The sequence below is a fragment of the Mirounga leonina genome, unplaced genomic scaffold (assembly GCF_011800145.1).
Source record: "Mirounga leonina isolate KUSES-001 unplaced genomic scaffold, KU_Mleo_1.0 Mir_53, whole genome shotgun sequence".
NCBI classification, from domain to species: Eukaryota; Metazoa; Chordata; class Mammalia; order Carnivora; family Phocidae; genus Mirounga; species Mirounga leonina.
Window position 1 is genome coordinate 66414427 of NW_023270807.1, and position 17787 is coordinate 66432213.

At 39.6% G+C, this 17787-nt stretch overlaps 1 protein-coding gene across 1 annotated transcript in view; it reads left to right on the forward strand.

Annotated features, from left to right (window-relative positions):
* The window catches only part of RPF2 (ribosome production factor 2 homolog), a 37352-nt gene that overhangs the window by 14706 nt on the left and 4859 nt on the right, over positions 1-17787 (forward strand). Inside the window, exons 5-8 of the mRNA XM_034991835.1 lie at positions 102-183; positions 1016-1092; positions 6797-6896; positions 13145-13247. Of these exons, the coding sequence (XP_034847726.1) occupies positions 102-183; positions 1016-1092; positions 6797-6896; positions 13145-13247 (362 nt within the window). The remainder of the gene's footprint in view (positions 1-101; positions 184-1015; positions 1093-6796; positions 6897-13144; positions 13248-17787) is intronic.

Sequence of the window (17787 nt, forward strand, 5' to 3'; positions counted from 1 at the left end):
TCTAGTTCATTAAGTATTCATTACTTTTTTTTAAAGTTCAGAGGTGTGATTCTTAAAGTTCTTATATTAATGCACTAATTAGAGTTTTTTTGGTTTTATAGGAATTCTTTTCAAAGAAGTCAGATTGTTCTTTATTTATGTTTGGCTCCCATAATAAGAAGCGGCCAAATAATCTAGTAATAGGTAAATATTATTTACTTTCTTTTTTTTTTTTTAAGATTTTATTTGTTTGTTTGAGTGAGTGAGCGAGAGAGAGAGAGAAGGAGCAGGGGGAGGGGCAAAGGGAGAGGGAGAAGCAGACTCCCTGCTGAGCAGGGGCCCTGATGTGGGGCTCGATCCTGGGACTCCGGTATCATGACCCAAGCCAAAAGCAGATTCTTAACCAGCTGAGCCACCCACATGCCCCTATCACTTACTTTCTAATATTGTTATTTACAGAGTCAGTTTTGTGACTCAGATTAATTGATGTGTTGAGGATTCAGGAGTAACAAGTAATCTCTAAGCTAGTTTTTTAAAATTTTCCTTGTGACTTTTTGAATAAAAGTTTTTATCTACCAGATTGCAAGTAAACAATAGGCATGTAAATATTACTTTACCTAAATAAAGTTGCAGCTACTTTCCTGATATAAAATATATGTACCTTAAATCTGTGTTAGAGAAAAAAACACAAAGTAGCATACCTACCCACATAAATGAACCCCTCCCTGGTAAGTTTTGCACTTGGTCTGGCATGGTCACTGGTGTAGGCAAGCCCTTTTCCTTCTGTGGGCCTTTATTTACTCTTACATAAAATCAGGGAGTTTGGCTCAGTAATTTCCAAGATTCTTTCAGGCCAAGATTGTAACAGTCTATTCTAGATAGAGTTGAAAGTTTAAGAAAGAGGGGATGTGTTTGGTGGGGTGTGAGGGGAAAAAAGAGGCAGAGACTAACATTTTGAACATGCAGATTAAGTGGGTACATATAAGGTGGCTGTTTGGGAAAAATAAATGTTTAAAAGAAAATGTGTTCCTTCTAGGTCGTATGTATGACTACCATGTGCTGGATATGATTGAATTGGGTATCGAGAAGTTTGTCTCTCTAAAAGATATTAAGGTAAGCTACTCAGCATAAAAATACAAGGCATTTTGTAATATTGCTCTTGGGCAATAGTGACATCTTGTGGTGAAGACTACTGTTACAGTTTTGTACCTTGAAAGAAAGAACTTTATTTTTATCCTAGTGTGCCGAGATAAAAGCAAATTTCATTTTATCTTTACTTTAAAAAGAAGTATTTATTTACAGCATATAACACATATGTGGATCTTCTGGCAGTTAGACTTCAGAGCGATTATTAACTCTTGTCTGGGCCCATCCCTCTGAATTGTCACAGCACCTATTTTATGGAACCTCAGAAATACCAGAGTTTTCTTTTCTTTTTAAGATTTTATTTATTTAGGGGCGCCTGGGTGGCTCAGTCGGTTAAGCGTCTACCTTCAGCTCAGGTCATGATCCCAGGACTCTGGGATCAAGCCCCACATCAGGTTCCCTGCTCCACGGGAAGCCTGCTTCTCCCTCTCCCACTCCCCCTGCTTGTGTTCCCTCTCTCTCTGTGTCTCTCTCTGTCAAATAAATAAATAAAATCTTTAAAAAAAAAAAAAGATTGTATTTATTTATTTGAGAGAGAGAGAGTGAGTGAGAGAGAGAGAGAGTACAAGCGGTGGTGGGGGGTGAGGGGAGAGGCAGAGGGAAAAGCAGACTCCCTGCTGAGCAGGGAGCCCAACATGGGGCTTGATCCCAGGACCCTGTAATCATGATCTGAGCCAAAGGCAGACATTTAACCAACTGAGCCACCCAGGCGCCCCAATACCAGAGTTTTCAAAGTGAACCCTGTTTTGTTTTTTTTTTAAGATTTTATTTATTTATTTGACAGAGAGAGAGACAGCGAGAGAGGGAACACAGCAGGGGGAGTGGGAGAGGGCGAAGCAGGCTTCCCCCTGAGCAGGGAGCCCGATGTGGGGCTTGATCCCGGGACGCTGGGATCATGACCTGAGCTGAAGGCAGATGCTTAACGACTAAGCCACCCAGGCGCCCTAAAGTGAACTCTGTTCTAAACCTAGGATGCTTTAGCTGATCCTACAATATTTAGGCTGCTGGCCACCAAAATGCTAGTTCAGTCCTTTCCTTCAGGACTTGCATCTTTGAGTCTCCTTTGTTTAAATGGTATAAAATAGAAAGTAGTAAATAGTCTTAGAAAGGCAAGAAAACTGTGCTAATTCAGTTCCTGGGTCCAAACTGGGCTTCTACTCCTTCAGAATTCTGCTTCTGGCTTAATCTGTTCCATCAAATATTCCATCAAATAGTTATTTTATTTAGACTTCATAGCTACCCTGTGTAAGGCTGAAATTACTTTCCCTGTTGTGTAGAGTTGGAGATCAAGGCCCAGAGGAATTCTGTTGGTGACCTGGAGTCATACATATAGTGAATGGTATAACCATGAACATTGAAAGAATGAATATTGAAGTTTGTAATGGAAAGTTACATAATTGTTCTTAGTTTATGGGTCTTTGAGGGTCATGGTATAGTTGAAAGAATTGTAAAATATATAATGACTCCTTTTCCTAGTCTCCCCTAAAAAGAGAACATGCCTTCCAAGTTTTCTGGGGTTTGAAAAAGCCTCTTACCAGATCCTGACTTAGCTTTAGCATCTTCTTCAGGTACAAGGTAGAACAGTGGCCTGAGATTGGATTTAGAGGCAGAACATTTGGGTTGAAGGCCTGTGTTGGCCATTTAGATGACTTGTGACATGACAAGTCAGTTACTTCCTTGACCTTCAATTGCAATCAAATATTAAAAAGGTATAATAATACCAGGGGCGCCTGGGTGGCTTAGTTGGTCAGCATCTGACTCTTGATCTCTGCTCAGGTCATGATCTGAGAATTATGAGATCAAGCCTTATCGGGCTCTGTGCTCAGCAAGGAGTCTGCTTGAGATCCTCTCCCTTTGCCTCTCCCCCTGCTCTCACTTTCCCCTTCTCTCAAATATATAAATAAATCTTTAAGAAAAATAAATAGGTATTCAAATGAGATAATATATGTGAAAATACTAGTTAGTGAAGATAATATTTTAGAAGGTGTTTGGGAAAGCGTATAAACTGTGATGCTTTATTATGGTGGAAGCTCATCTTATTACAGTTTGTCTTTTAGGACAGTGCATGAATCCTTGGAGATGAGCAGCATATCCCCATTTTACCTTCACCACTGCTGCTACTTGGTCAGCAGTTAGTGGGTGTGAACACTGGCCGATGCGAGCATGCCAACCCCTCCACTCTTTGCATTTCACTTCCTAAGCAAAGGAGTACTTCCGTTACTGTGTAGCTTCTATACCAGACCACAAAACCATTATTGTCAGGTCTCATTCTAAACAAGAACCATTTAAATTGAATACTAAATTTTCACTCATGGAGCATATCCATTAACTCTTAAAGCCACTAATTGATGATGGTATGCTTACATTGGCAGTTCCTACATAGACTATTTTTTTTTAAGTTTTAAAAAAAATTTTATTTATTAATTTAATTTATTTATTCGAGAGAGTGAGAATATGAGCAGTGGGGAGGGGGAGAGGGAGAAGCAGGCTTCCCGCTGAGCAGGGAGCTGGACGTGGGGCTCAAACCCAGGACCCTGGGATCATGACTTCCTGAGTGAAAGGCAGACGCTCAACTGACTGAGCCACCCAGGCGCCCCCCACCCCCCCCACAGACTATTAACCGGACCTTACTTTTACTTCATTATTCCATTATAGCCTTCTATTTTTAATTTGTTTTGGAATTGCATGTTTGTTATACTTTCTTTTCATATTTATTTCCTTTTTACATCTACTTCTTTATTTTTAAGACTTTTTCACCAGTATTTCTTTTCTCACTTGCCTACCTTTATTACCAAGCCAAGCCTCATCCTTTTGTTTACTCTCAAGCAACAGGTGATTCGATTCTACCAGGAAATTGAGTGATTATTGTAGGAGTCTATTTTCTAAGATGTGGCCAAACTTCTAGGGATGGTTATTTTATGTAAAATAAGCCTTAATGAATGAGATGATTAAAATTTAAGGCTAGTTGGTTTTATTTTAGATAGGATAAGATACATTGCAGTTGCCTGGGGATATTTTGTATGGGAAGTTTGTATATGATTTGTAAGAATTTTTTCCCTTTGTTTAAAAACAAAATGAAATAAAACTTAATTCAGGGGCCCCTGAGTAGTGCAGTATTAAGCGTCCAACTCTTGGTTTCAGCTCAGGTTATAATCTCTCAGGATCATAAGATTGAGCCCTGCATCGGGCTCTGTACTCAGCGCAGAGTCTGCTAAAGTGTCTCTCCCCCTTTGCCCCTCTCTGGGCTCACGTTCTTTCTCTCTGCTCTCTTTCTCAAATAAATAAATCTTAAAAAAAAAAAAAATTCAGAAGGTTAGTTCAAGGATGTCACATAATTATGATGTTTTAGTATACTATAATCGTAGTACTTACATAGTATTTGAATTTTTAGTGTCTTATACTATTCAAATAAAGCTCATCTGTTGTAGTTTCTTCTAGTTCTGGGTTTTCACATTGTGAAAAATATCAGTGATCTAAATGTTAAGTACTGTTTCATATAACTTGTTCAGTTACATATCTTTTTAAAGATTTTATTTATTTATTTATTTGAGATATAGAGCTAGAGTGAGCGAGTGAGAGACAGCATGAGCAGGAGGGGGAAGGGGCAGAAGGAGAGGGAAAAGCAGGCTCTCTGCTGAGTGGGGAGCCCGACATGGGCTCCATCCCAGGACCCTGGGATCATAACCTGAACAGAAGGCAGATGCTTAACCTACTGAGCTCCCCAGGCGCCCCCTTGTTCAGTTGTATTTTTATGATGTGTATACCGGGTCATGACTTAACGTTATTTTTTTTATTACTATGCATTGTGGTCAGGATATTGCATCACTTTCTCCTACCTTCTGTATACTTAAACATAGACATAGGGGTAGAAGTAGCAGGGTCAGGTCGGCACAGACAGTAAGTGGAAGAGTCATTGGGTCTGGTAGGTCCCTTCAGGCCCTAGATCACGCAGACAGATCTTAGGCACACCTCCTAAGTATAGACAGTTAAGGTTCAGAGTTTGGAAGCAGAGAGTGTCAACAAAAGTGGTCATGGTGAACAGGGAAGCAACGTGACCTCTGGTCCTAGGGCACAGGATGTTTGTTTTCTTGTCCAGTTTTGTTTGTTTGTTTATTTCTAGATTTGTACAGTCCTTGATTGGAACCAGAATAGAGGTGCTAGAATCAACGGAAAGCTCAGACTAACACCCGTTTGCCTTCAGAAATTAATCATTCAGTTAAAGAATTTTTTTGTTAGATTTTTTCTTCTTTTATTTTTGTGGCTTTTAAAGATTCTTATTGTTGACATCATGTTATTCTTTGTATAAAAAAAATCTAGGGCGCCTGGGTGGCTCAGTTGGTTAAGCGACTGCCTTCGGCTCAGGTCATGATCCCAGGGTCCTGGGATCGAGTCCCACATCGGGCTCCCGGCTCAGCAGGAAGCCTGCTTCTCCCTCTCCCACTCCCCCTGCTTGTGTTCCTGCTCTCGCTGTCTCTGTCTCTGTCAAATAAACAAATAAAAAAATCTTTAAAAAAAAAAAAAAATCCAAAACAGGACAAAATACTTTTATAGTAAGAGCTTCAATCATGCCGAGTAAGGTTTGCTCATACTTTCTATAGCTTGTATAAAATTCTGTTGCTTCTCATGTGAATATTTAGTTGGTAGTTTTTTGGGGTTTTTTTTAAGATTTTTTATTTATTTGATAGAGACACAGCGAGAGAGGGAACATAAGCAGGGGGGAGTGGGAGAGGGAGAACCAGGCTTCCCACGGAGCAGGGAGCCTGCTGTGGGGCTCGATCCCAGGACCCTGGGATCATGACCTGAGCTGAAGGCAGATGCTTAACGACTGAGCCACCCAGGCGCCCCTGTTTAGTTGGTAGTTTAGATTAGCTTTCATTTAAAAATACTGTTTATTAAAGATTTTTAATAATTTATTTGAGAGAGCAAGTGAGAGAGAGAGAGAAGCATGCATGCATGCACCAAGAGGGAGGAGGGGCAGAGGGAGAGGGAGAAGCAGACTCCCCGCTGAGCCCGACGTGGGGCTCAATCCCAGGACCCCAGGATCATGACCTCAGCTGCTTAACAGACTGAGCCACCCAAGCACCCCTAAAATACTGTTTATGTGATACAGTAGGTAAAGGTACAGTGGTAGTAAATAATTCAAAGAAATTAACTTTGTTTAGACTCTGAGATGCTGGCTGTTAAAGGGCTATGTATGTTTAGCAGCAATTTTAGCTTTTTATTTTATTCTTTGAATCATTCTTTGACCACTTATTTGACAATGTGAGGGAATGAAACAAAAAGCTGTATTTTAATTTAAAAGTTGCAACTGTAGTTTTAAGTCTTAATTTTTTTTTTTTTTAAGATTTTATTTATCTGAGAGACAGAGAGTTCATGAGCAGTGGGTAGGGGTAGAGGGAGAAGCAGACTCCCCACCGAGCAGGGAGCCCAATGTGGGACTCCATCCCAGGACCCTGGGATCATGACCTGAGCTGAAGGCAGATGATTAACTGACTGAGCCACCCAGGCACCCCAAGTCTTTAGATTTTAATCAATATTCATAAACATAGTTTTAGGACAGTCAAAATATGAAAACTAATCACTGTATGTAAGTATTGACTACTTTAAAACCAGCTTATAAATGGTTTAGAATTGATAATTATATCATTATAATTTTTTTTCCATTTCATAGAATAGTAAATGTCCCGAGGGAACAAAACCCATGTTAATATTTGCTGGTGATGATTTTGATGTAACAGAAGACTACAGAAGGCTAAAAAGTCTTCTTATTGGTAAGCATTTTAATACTTATTATCCCCAGGATAGGGGAGGTAGGCAATCTAGGACTGTCATTGATGACACTTTGCCACTTCACTGTAGGTACACAGCTTTTTCTTTTTGATCTCTTTTTTTCCCCCTTTTCATTTTTTGTTTTATTCCCCACTAGCAGGGGAGAGGTTAAGGGATGCTGTATTGCATAGACCATTATTATTTTTTGATGCTATAGTAACTTCAGTATCAACCTATTTATAAAGCATTTATACTTTATAAAATGCTTACATCCATTTCCTGTCATTGGCATCATTAAATTTAGAAAATTGAAAAGTTAAGTTTTCAAGATTGTTATACATCATCAGCTTCGAACTCAAAAATCTCTATTAATTTTTCTTAGGCGGATGTGCAAGGCTTTTTACACTATAACCCCTTATAACTTGTTTTGTTTTTTATCTCTCACTTTCCTCCCTCTTTTCCATTAAAAAAGTGGTTTATTGAAAATATATCATGCACTTTCCTATTGTCTTCTGATTTCATTCTTATTTACCTAGTTTCTTTCATTCTTGCAAGTTTTAGATCAAGTTTCTTCCCCAGGAAACCTTCAGTGACTTCCCAGCTCCTTTTATCTCATTATCGTTGTCATCCTAAGTGCCAAGCATGTACTAAGTACTTTATATCTATTGCTTTATTCTCACGACCTTGTAAAATTGTCTTACAGATGACTTATTCTTAGTGAACTACATTAGTTCCTAATGATTTATGTAATGACTACATCTTTTCCTTTGTGTTCACAAGTCACCTTCTTGAAATCCAGTATACAGTTATTGTCATTATCTGGGATTGATGTTAAATTTACCTATTTTAAATCACTTTTTCTCCCCTTTTTTGAAAAGCTGATGTTATTGTTCTCTGTAATTTCTTAAAGGTTGCTAATATTAATCCTACTTAATATTTTGTGATCACTTTATTTTTATTTTTTTATTTTTTTTAAAGATTTTATTTATTTATTTGAGAGAGAGAGAGAATGAGAGAGAACACATGAGAGGGGGGAGGGTCAGAGGGAGAAGCAAACTCCCTGCTGAGCAGGGAGCCCAATGCGGGACTCGATCCAGGGACTTCAGGATCATGACCTGAGCCGAAGGCAGTCGCTTAACCAACTGAGCCACCCAGGCGCCCTTGTGATCACTTTTGCCGGCTCTTTTCTAACTTTGGAAAGTAATTTAGTTCATCCCTAGAGATATAAACTCTTCTGATACACAGCAGCATTTTTTCAAGTTTAAGTAATTTATTCCATCTGAGCTTTCCTTGCACCATTCTTTTTTTTTTTAAAGATTTTATTTATTTATTTGACAGCACAAGCAGGGGAGCAGCAGAGGGAGAGGGAGAAGCAGGCTCCCAGCTGAGCAAGGAGCCCGATGCGGGGCTCAATCCCAGGACCCTGGGATCATGACCTGAGCCGAAGGCAGATGCCCAGCTGACTGAGCCACCCAGGCGCCCCTCTTTTTTTTTTTTTTTTTTTTTTAAGATTTTATTTATTTATTTGTCAGCGAGAGAGAGGAAAGAGAGCACAAGCAGGGGGAGCGGCAGGCAGAGGGAGAAGCAGACTCCCCACTGAGCAGGGAGCCTGATGTAGGACTCGATCCCAGGACCCTGGGATCATGACCTGAGCTGAAGGCAGACGCTTAACCAACTGAGCCACCCAGGTGTCCCTTCTTAACCATTCTTACAAGCTTTGCTACAGTTTTTTGGTTGTCCTTCTTTTGGATTTTTTTTTTTTTTAAAGATTTTATTTATTTGCGAGAGAGAACGAGAGACAGCACGAGAGGGAGGAGGGTCAGAGGGAGAAGCAGACTCCCTGCTGAGCAGGGAGCCCGATGTGGGACTCAATCCCGGGACTCCTGGATCATGACCTGAGCCGAAGGCAGTCGCCTAACCGACTGAGCCACCCAGGCGCCCTGTCCTTCTTTTGGATTTTGATATACTTTGCCCTAGATCACTTTTGGAAAGTTGGAGTATATGTTACAAATAAGTTCTTCTTCTATTTTTTTTTTTTTTTTCGGTGCAAAAAGGTGTTTTTATTAAAGTACAGAGACCGAACCCATGGGCAGGAAGAGCTGCCTGTTACAAGTAAATGAAATTGTACACATGCTCTTTACATATCTGAACCAACTGGGGGGTGCCTGTGTGGCTCAGTCAGGTAAGCAGCTGACTCTCAATTTTGGCTCAGGTTATGATCTCAGGGTCCTGGGTTTGAGCCCTGTGTTGGGCTCTGTGCTCAGTGGGGAGTCTGCTTGAGGATTCTGTCTCCCTATGCCCTTTCCCCCACTTGCATTCTCTTTCTCTCTAAAATAAATAGATCTTAAAAAATAAAAAATGAAACAAATCTGAGCCAACTGAAAAACATTTGTGGGCAGACACATTGCTTTCATTTTTCCTTGTTGTGATTATTTATGGTCTTATTGTTGGGATTGCAATTTTCAAAACTTTTCATTTCTCTTACTAATAATGGCTATTTTGGGAGGACCTGGCTGGCTCAGTTGGTAGAGCATCACACTCTTGATCTCGGGGTCATGAGTTCAAGCCCCATGTTGGGTTTAGAAGTTACTTTAAAAAAATGGCTGTGTTTTAAAGAACTGAGTAGTGCTCAGTTCAGTCCTTACTAAAGCTTTTGAGTTTAGTGATACTCCATTTTACAGATGGGAAAATGGAAGGTTAGAGACATTAAGAGCTATTAAGTAGGTGAGCCAAAATGAAAACCAAAGGCTGAGCTTTTCTGCCTCTGCCGCCCATCTTGCCCATGCTGAACAACTGACTCGTTGCAGTCTTTGCTATAGGTTCTTACCTGAATTTTTCATGAATTTAAAAAAAAAAAAACAATGAAAGACAATGACCAACATTTCCTTTTTCCAATATTACACACCCCAAAATATCAAGGGTGGTTTTTAGCCAGGATTTCTTGTTCTTGTACTCCATTGGCTCAGATTTTCTGCCTTTTTTCCCCTAGTTCTTCTGTATAATTATCAATTGTCAATATATATTTGTTAAAACAGAGAAGGCTTTTGTTTGCTTTTAAGTAGTTTTTATGAGAACTTTATTATTTCGTGCTTCCACTAGATGGCAGGAATAACCACATAATGCAGTGGTGAAGGGGAGGGAATGAAAACCCAAAAGGAATCTGGGGAACAAGAAAGGTAGAGGAATGAAGTGAGATTGTCAGGCCCCAAGGGAAGTTGGTTTTTAATATAAATATGAAGTAAGACCAGCTGTAGACTCCTTGGTGTATATTTTATGTTCATATGAAATAAAGTAGAACAGTAGGGAAAGAGGATTTTATCAAGGGCTTCCTTTTAGGAAGTTCTTTTTTTTTTTGGTAGTTGGCCAGAAAGAAAAGTTAACTTATTAAAACTTCAGTGTTTTTATGCCAGGTAGCCATTTTGTTCATTCTGAATTTTGCTTCTGTTTTGCTTTCTTAAGTACTATATAAATTTGTAGTTAATCTTAGTGGTCTTGCTTTTCTTTATAGAAAATCAGTAAATATCTATTTTTAGATTCAGTGTATCCTAATTTTTATGGTTACTATTTAATATTACTATTTCTTATATACAAAGATATAGTAAATCAAGTAGTAGGTTAGTTTTATTAAATGTTCCTTTAAAGCCTATCTTAAAATTTAACTTCCCAACTGGGTTACTTTTTTCTTATTGCCTTTCTTTATATCAGTGGTCATTTTAATTTTTTTAACCTTTTTCATTTCCTAATTCTTAACTCCACTTGAAAAATATATAATGATGAAAATAACTGCCATAGTTTAGGTCAGGTAATCTGCAGCTTTACAAAGGTAATCATATTAGTCTGCTTGGGCTGCTAAAAAAAATACCATACACTGGGTGGCTTAAAAAACAGAAATTTTTTTTTTTTTTCCCAGTTCTGGTGGCTGAAAGTCCAAGATCTCATTTTCTGATGAGGACTCTTACTGCCTTCTTGCTATGTACTCACCTGGCTTTTCCTTCATGTCTGTGCATGGGAGGGAGGGAGGGAGAGAGAGGAGGGAAAGTGTCAGCTTTGTAGGGTCTCTTTTTTTTTTTTTTTAAAAGATTTATTTGACAGACACACAGCGAGAGAGGGAACACAAGCAGGGGGAGTGGGAGAGGGAGTAGCAGGCCTCCCGCCAAGCAGGGAGCCCGATGCAGAGCTTGATCCCAGGATCCTGGGACCATGACCTGAGCCGAAGGCAGACGCTTAACCAACTGAGCCACCCAGCCACCCCTTTAGTGTCTCTTATAAGGATAGTGTCCTATGGGACTAGAACCCCAACCTTACGACATGCCTCATTTAACCTTAATTTCTTCCTTAGAGGCCCAAATACAGCTTCATTAGGGGTTAGGACTTTAACATGTGAATTTGGTAGTGATCGGGGGGAGTAATGGGGGGCAAACATTCAGTTTATTATGGTAATAGTCCCTTGTTGTAGACGAAGAAATTGAGATCAGTTAACTTATTTATCCAGAGTAAAGAGCTAGTAAGTGGCAGAATCAGGATCTGATCTATTCTCTAACTCTGGATCCTCTGGTCTTTCCCATCAAAACCCTGGTTAGCCTTCTGTGCCCTTTCTCAGTATATTTACTCCTGGACACAGCCACGCTTGAGGCCTTATTTTACTTGGAACTGATCCATTGAGAAAAGGTCCAAGCTAGGGCTTTCCTTCTGACCATAACCAATTTTTCTTCTACCTCTTCACCCCCTTACTTGTATTTAGCCAGGTTTTTATTTTTATCTTACTCATTAATATCTCTCTTTATCTCAGCCATCATTCCTGCCCATTTTAGGGTCAGTCTTTTTGGCAATGTTCTGAGACACATTTTAATTCATTGCCCCTTTGATGTTTCAGACTCCTCTTATACTTTCATTGCTCCATTCCTGGAATCAGCTGCTTCTCTAAGGAGGCCTGAACTTTTTTAAATTGAGAAATTATTTTGGAAATCACAGTCTGGGTGATAGGAATTGTTTCATGGTTGGTCATTGTTTGTAGGCTTTTTTAGTGAACAGAACTTTTTTTTTTAAGATTTTTATTTATTTATTTGGCAGAGAGAGAGCACAGCAGGGGGAGCGGCAGACAGAGGGAGAAGCAGGCCTCCCACTGAGCAGGGAGCCCGATGTGGGGCTTGATCCCAGGACCCTGGGATCATGACCCAAGCCAAAGGCAGATGCTTAACCAACTGAGCCACCCAGGCGCCCCTAGTGAACAGGACTTTGAAATTTGTTTGTTAAGATAAAATGATTGTTGTTTTTCAAACTTTTTTCATTCACATGCTACCTTCATAACTTTAGCCAAGTACATGTAGTATTCATAGTGTTGTTCACTGGAGATGTTTCTTTATCCTGACTCCTTTTTTACAAGGAAAGTTTATGTTTCTACCATGAATGGAAAATGGTATCTGATAAAATAAATAATACATCGTAAATTATATCTGCCTGTGTATCATTTAAGATGATCTCATGTGCCACTAGTGATATGACCACCACACTGTGGGAAAACAGCCTACTCATGGATCTCAGTGGTTTTTTTCTGGCTTTAACACTTTAGTTTATTATCTTTGCTCATATAATTGAGATTTCTTCTTAGAATTACTTCCATGTTGGCCTCTACCATAAAACAAAGCCTAATTTGATTTAATAGTCAAAGTTTGAACAGCTCTTTTGTGTGTGTGTGTGTTTAAGATTTTATTTATTTATTTGAGAGAATGCAGGGGGAGGAGCAGAGGGAGAGGACAAGCAGACTCTATGTTGAGTGTGGAGCCCTATGCAGGGTTGGATCTCACGACCCTGAGATCATGACCTGAGCTGAAATCAAGAGTTGGATGCTTAACTGACTGAGTCACCCAGGCGCCCCATAGAAATTTGTCATCTTAACCTACCTGTGTCATAGATAAAAAATTCTATGCTTTGATTTACATTTTTAAAGAAGTTAATATGCATGATAAATATGATATACGCATATGTTAAGCATTGGCTTAGAGTGAGAACTTCAAAACTGACAAATTACATGGCTCAGTGAACTAAACACACAAAGTCATGAGCTTAAATGGTAGAGGAGTGGGACTCTCAGACATTCTTCAGGGATCAGTTTTTGTGTCACCTTTTTATCTTTTTAGGTACGTATTGATACAATATGGAGCACTTTGCAATCTGGCTTTCTGTAAGTGAATTTAAAAGCATGTTAGTCTTTTTTTTTTTTTTTTTTAAATGATCTCAAATTTGTTTTCAGATTTCTTCAGAGGCCCCACGGTACCAAATATCCGCCTGGCTGGTTTAGAGTATGTTCTGCACTTCACTGCATTGAATGGCAAGATTTACTTTCGAAGCTATAAGTAAGTACATTGTGTAGCATATTTTTGAATCCAGGGTTAGCATTTTAGTGTGACCTTTGTAGAGCTCAGACTTAGAATTGGTGTTTGGTCAGAAGTTTGTTTGGAGAGTCCACAAACTAGTAGTGACACAGCAGGTCTGTGTTGTTCCCCAAATCTGTCATTCCCCTGCCCCCTTCTTCCTCTGAAACCCTGCTTTTTCAGGGCCCCAGAGCATCTGATGCTACACTCCTCTGACCTTAGAACACAAATTCAATCTTGACCCTACTTTATGCAATATCTCCTTCTTTTCTTTTCTTTTTTTTTTTTAAGATCTTTTTTTTAATTTATTTGAGAAGTGGAGGGGAGGGCAGAGGGAGAAGGAGAGAAGGTCCCAAGCAGACGCCTTGCGGAGCCCGATACGGGGCTTGATCCCATGACCCATGAAATCATGACCTGAGCCGAAACCAAGAGTTGGACGCTTAACCACCTGAGCCACCCAGGTGCCCCTCCTTCTTTTTTTTTTTTTTTAAAGATTTTATTTATTTATTTGAGACCGAGAGAATGAGATACAGAGAGCATGAGAGGGAGGAGGGTCAGAGGGAGAAGCAGACTCCCTGCCGAGCAGGGAGCCCGATGCAGGACTCGATCCAGGGACTTCAGGATCATGACCTGAGCCAAAGGCAGTCGCTTAACCAACTGAGCCACCCAGGCGCCCCCCTCCTTCTTTTTCATGACTGGATTTAGAGCACCAAGCCACAAGTCTTAGGCCAGCCAAAGCAAATCTCAAAACTCTGAACCTAAAAACGAGTCTAAAAGGACTGAGAAGATTCGGTGGCTAGATTCATTTTACCCTCTTTCTCCAGCCTAGACCATCTAGCCCTACCTCTACCACAATATAAATATAAATCCTAACACTGATTTTGTTTTCATTAAAAAGCTTAGTGACATGCTACAATTGTGCCTTTTGAGGTAATCATGATATACATATATATATTTTTTCTTCTTTAAAATAAAGCGTTGGGGTGCCTGGGTGGCTCAGTCGTTAAGCGTCTGCCTTCGGCTTGGGTCATGATCCCAGGGTCCTGGGATTGAGTCCCACATTCGGCTCCCTGCTCGGAAAGAAGCCTGCTTCTCCCTCTCCCATTCCCCCTCCTTGTGTTCCTGCTCTGGCTATCTCTCTCTCTGTCAAATAAATAAATAAAATCTTTTTAAAAAATTAAAAAAAAAAATAAAGAAAGAAAGAAAGCATTGGCACTGGCTGATCAAGCCCACACTTTTCCTGGAGAATATATCAACTCCCACAAACTGCCTTCCTTTGTACATCGAATTCAGACTGATGTCCATTTTTGAGTTCTGGCATAGCAGTGCAGCCCAAGAGCCACTGACCATTCAGTTTTGACAGTGACTTCTCTATGTTAGTGCTATATGTGCAACCATTTGTGGACCTCAGCATTTCATCCATGGTTTTACATTTTTTAAATTATTTTTTTAAGAGAGAAAATGAGTGTGTGTGTGCCCATGTGCCAGAGGGGGAAGAGGCAGAGGGAGAGGGGGAGAGAGAAAATCTCAAGCAGGCTCCATGGTCAGTGCAGCGGAGTCCGACATGGGGCCCAATCTCACAACCCCGATCATGATCCAAGTTGAAATCAAGAGTCAGATGCATAACCAGTGGAGCCACCCAGGTGCCCCTACATTTTTTTTGTTTTTTTAAGTAAACTCTACCAACAATGTATGGCTCGAACCTATGATCCTGAGATCAAGAGTCACATGCTCTACCTACTGATCCAGCCAGGCCCCTAATTTTGTTTTTTTTCTTCACAGTGATTATCTGGTTGACCAACTTATGTTAGTGAATGTCCAAATGAAACTAAATATTCACCTTTTGTCAGTAATTCCCATCTTTGTTTCAACTGTATTGAGTCAGAGATACTTTGTTCTTTTCACCATGATTGGTATCATCACTTCTGTTTTTCTATTTTCCTTTTGTTTAGAAAATAATAATAATAGCCAAAATGCAATAAAATATCCACATGATATTTAGATATTTAGGTAGTTATTTTTATAATTTTATTTTTTTAAATTTTTTTAAAGAGGGATTTTATAATCATTTTGAGCTTGTTGAGATTGAAAGCCTTATGTCTGAGTTTCCAAACTTCGGTGCTATGAAGCATATATTACAAAGCAGATGACTCCATTTATAGAATAAGAAAGATGAAAAATCACTAACATTAAAAAAAATCTTTTTGAAAACTTGTTGTGTCTTGGGATGCCTGGGTGCCTCAGTTGTTGGGCGTCTGCCTTCAGCTCGGGTCATGATCCCAGAGTCCTGGATTGAGCCCCTCATGGGACTCCCTGCTCCGCGGGAGGCCTGCTTCTCCCTCTCCCTCTCCCCGCTTGTGTTCCCTCTCTCGCTGTGTCTCTCTCTGTCAAATAAATAAAATATTAAAAAAAAAAAAACAACTTGTTGTGTCAGCCCACCCTGGGGATACAAAGGAGCTAAAAATATAAAGATCAAAATCTTTGAGAATAAGAAGTGAATAATAACAGTAATCTAAAACTCTTTCATTGTAAACAGTTTCAAAGAAAGTATTCACTTAGGGTGCCTGGGTGGCTCAATCAGTTAAGCATCTGCCTTTGGTTCAGGTCATGATCCCAGGGTTCTGGGATTAAGTCCCGCATCAGGGGGACTCTGCTCATCGGGGAGTCTGCTACTCCTTCTGCCCCACTTGTGCTTGCTGTCTGTCTGTCTCTCTCTCCCCCAAAAATAAATAAATAAAATCTTAAAAAAAAAGAAAGAATTCACTTATATCAGAACTTGTATTTAGTGAAAAGAAAGATTAATTTGTAAAGAAAGAAATGCAGAGAAAATAAAACAGACAAAATTAGTAAATCAGATTTCAGAACATGGATAAATTAGCAGTGTAATTACACATATCCACTCATCCATTTACTTTAAGAAGAATTGCTGGAATCACCATTAGGTTAGCATGGCATGTCCCGTAATGAAAAAAAAAAGTTTGAACTTTTGAGATCAGACACCCTAGTGTAATTTTAATCCCAGATGTTTTATACGGGTCCCGTAATGACCTGCTAGCTATTGATTTATAATAGAAAATAGACTGTGTGAATGAGAGCAAGCTGCTAGTGGGAAAAAAAAAATCATTCGATGTAGATTAGCTTAGTCTGCAGAGGTCTTGCCGCTCTTGGGAGAGGAAGGAAGAAGTGGTCTGAGGAATGAGCATCACCTCTGAGCCCAGGGAGCTGGCTCTGGGCGAGGCTTAGCCACATGACCTAGGCAGGTCACTGCTTAGGGCCTCCATTTTTCCTTTGCAAAAGGTAGTGATACCATGTAGGTAATTCTGCGGTCCCTCTAAGATCAACAGTAATTCCTTTATAAGAGGGAGAGGGTTGTGGATAGAGGTGGGAATATACTGGAGAGGTGTGTCTAAGTTAGTGTAGCTCCTTAGGCACTCTTGCAGGGTACTCTTCGGTGTCCTGCCCTCTTTCTTTTACTTGGAACCAGCCCTTAAGCAATTGGTAAAAGGTAATACACATTATTTGTGAAGTTAATAAGGTTAATCTTAGAAAATGGCTTTGAGTTTCTTGGATGAAAAAGTGTAAACATGAAGTTATATTAATATACTTTGATCTGACCTTTGAACTGCCACATTTGCCTTTGCCATGACATTGGTTAGGTTTTATGGGGAGAAACATGCAAAACAAGGAAGTATTAGTGTACCTCAACAAGCAAACAGCATTGTAGACAGGGAGTTTAAGTAATGAAAACAGAACATCAGCAGAAGAGAGGGATATGGGAGGGAGAAAAATAGGGAAATTACAACTTGAACAAGAGTGGTAATGGCAGTCTTTCTCAAGAAATAGGCAAATAATGTTTTAAAATGTATAAAAATTACCCATCAACATATCTAATAACCTGAGCCCATTTGAGAAGGAAGGAGTTGGGTTGTCTTTGCGTCCCTGCATCTTGTACCATAGAATCTTGCAGAATTAAATGTCACTTTTGATTTAGAGCTTACAGAGAGACAAAACAAAACAAAGCTTGAGGTTAGGATCTGAGATGGAGATTAATAGGCATATGATGTAACAGTTTGGGCGTAGGTATTTGGCTGGAGACATGATGGCCTGGAAATGAAATGTCTATCTTTAAAAAACAGTGTGGTGTGTATGATGGGATGAGGGTGAAGGAAAGGGTTTTAATTTTATTTTTAATGAGTCAATGTCAGTCTCTTTGCTTAGTGTGATCACAAAAATCATTTGTAAGTTCTTTATTAATGCATCCCCTCTGAGAAAAAGTAAACAAGTTGGTTTTTTTTAAAGATTAACAATAATTTTAGATTCTAAAATAATAATAATTTTAGATTCTAGATTTCACTATTAAAAGTTTTGTTTTGTTTTTAAGATTTTATTTATTTAATTGACAGAGATAGAGACAGCGAGAGAGAGAACACAAGCATGGGGAGTGGGAGACGGAGAAGCAGGCTTCCTGCCTAGCAGGGAGCCCGATGTGGGGCTCGATCCTGGGACCCTGGGATCATGACCC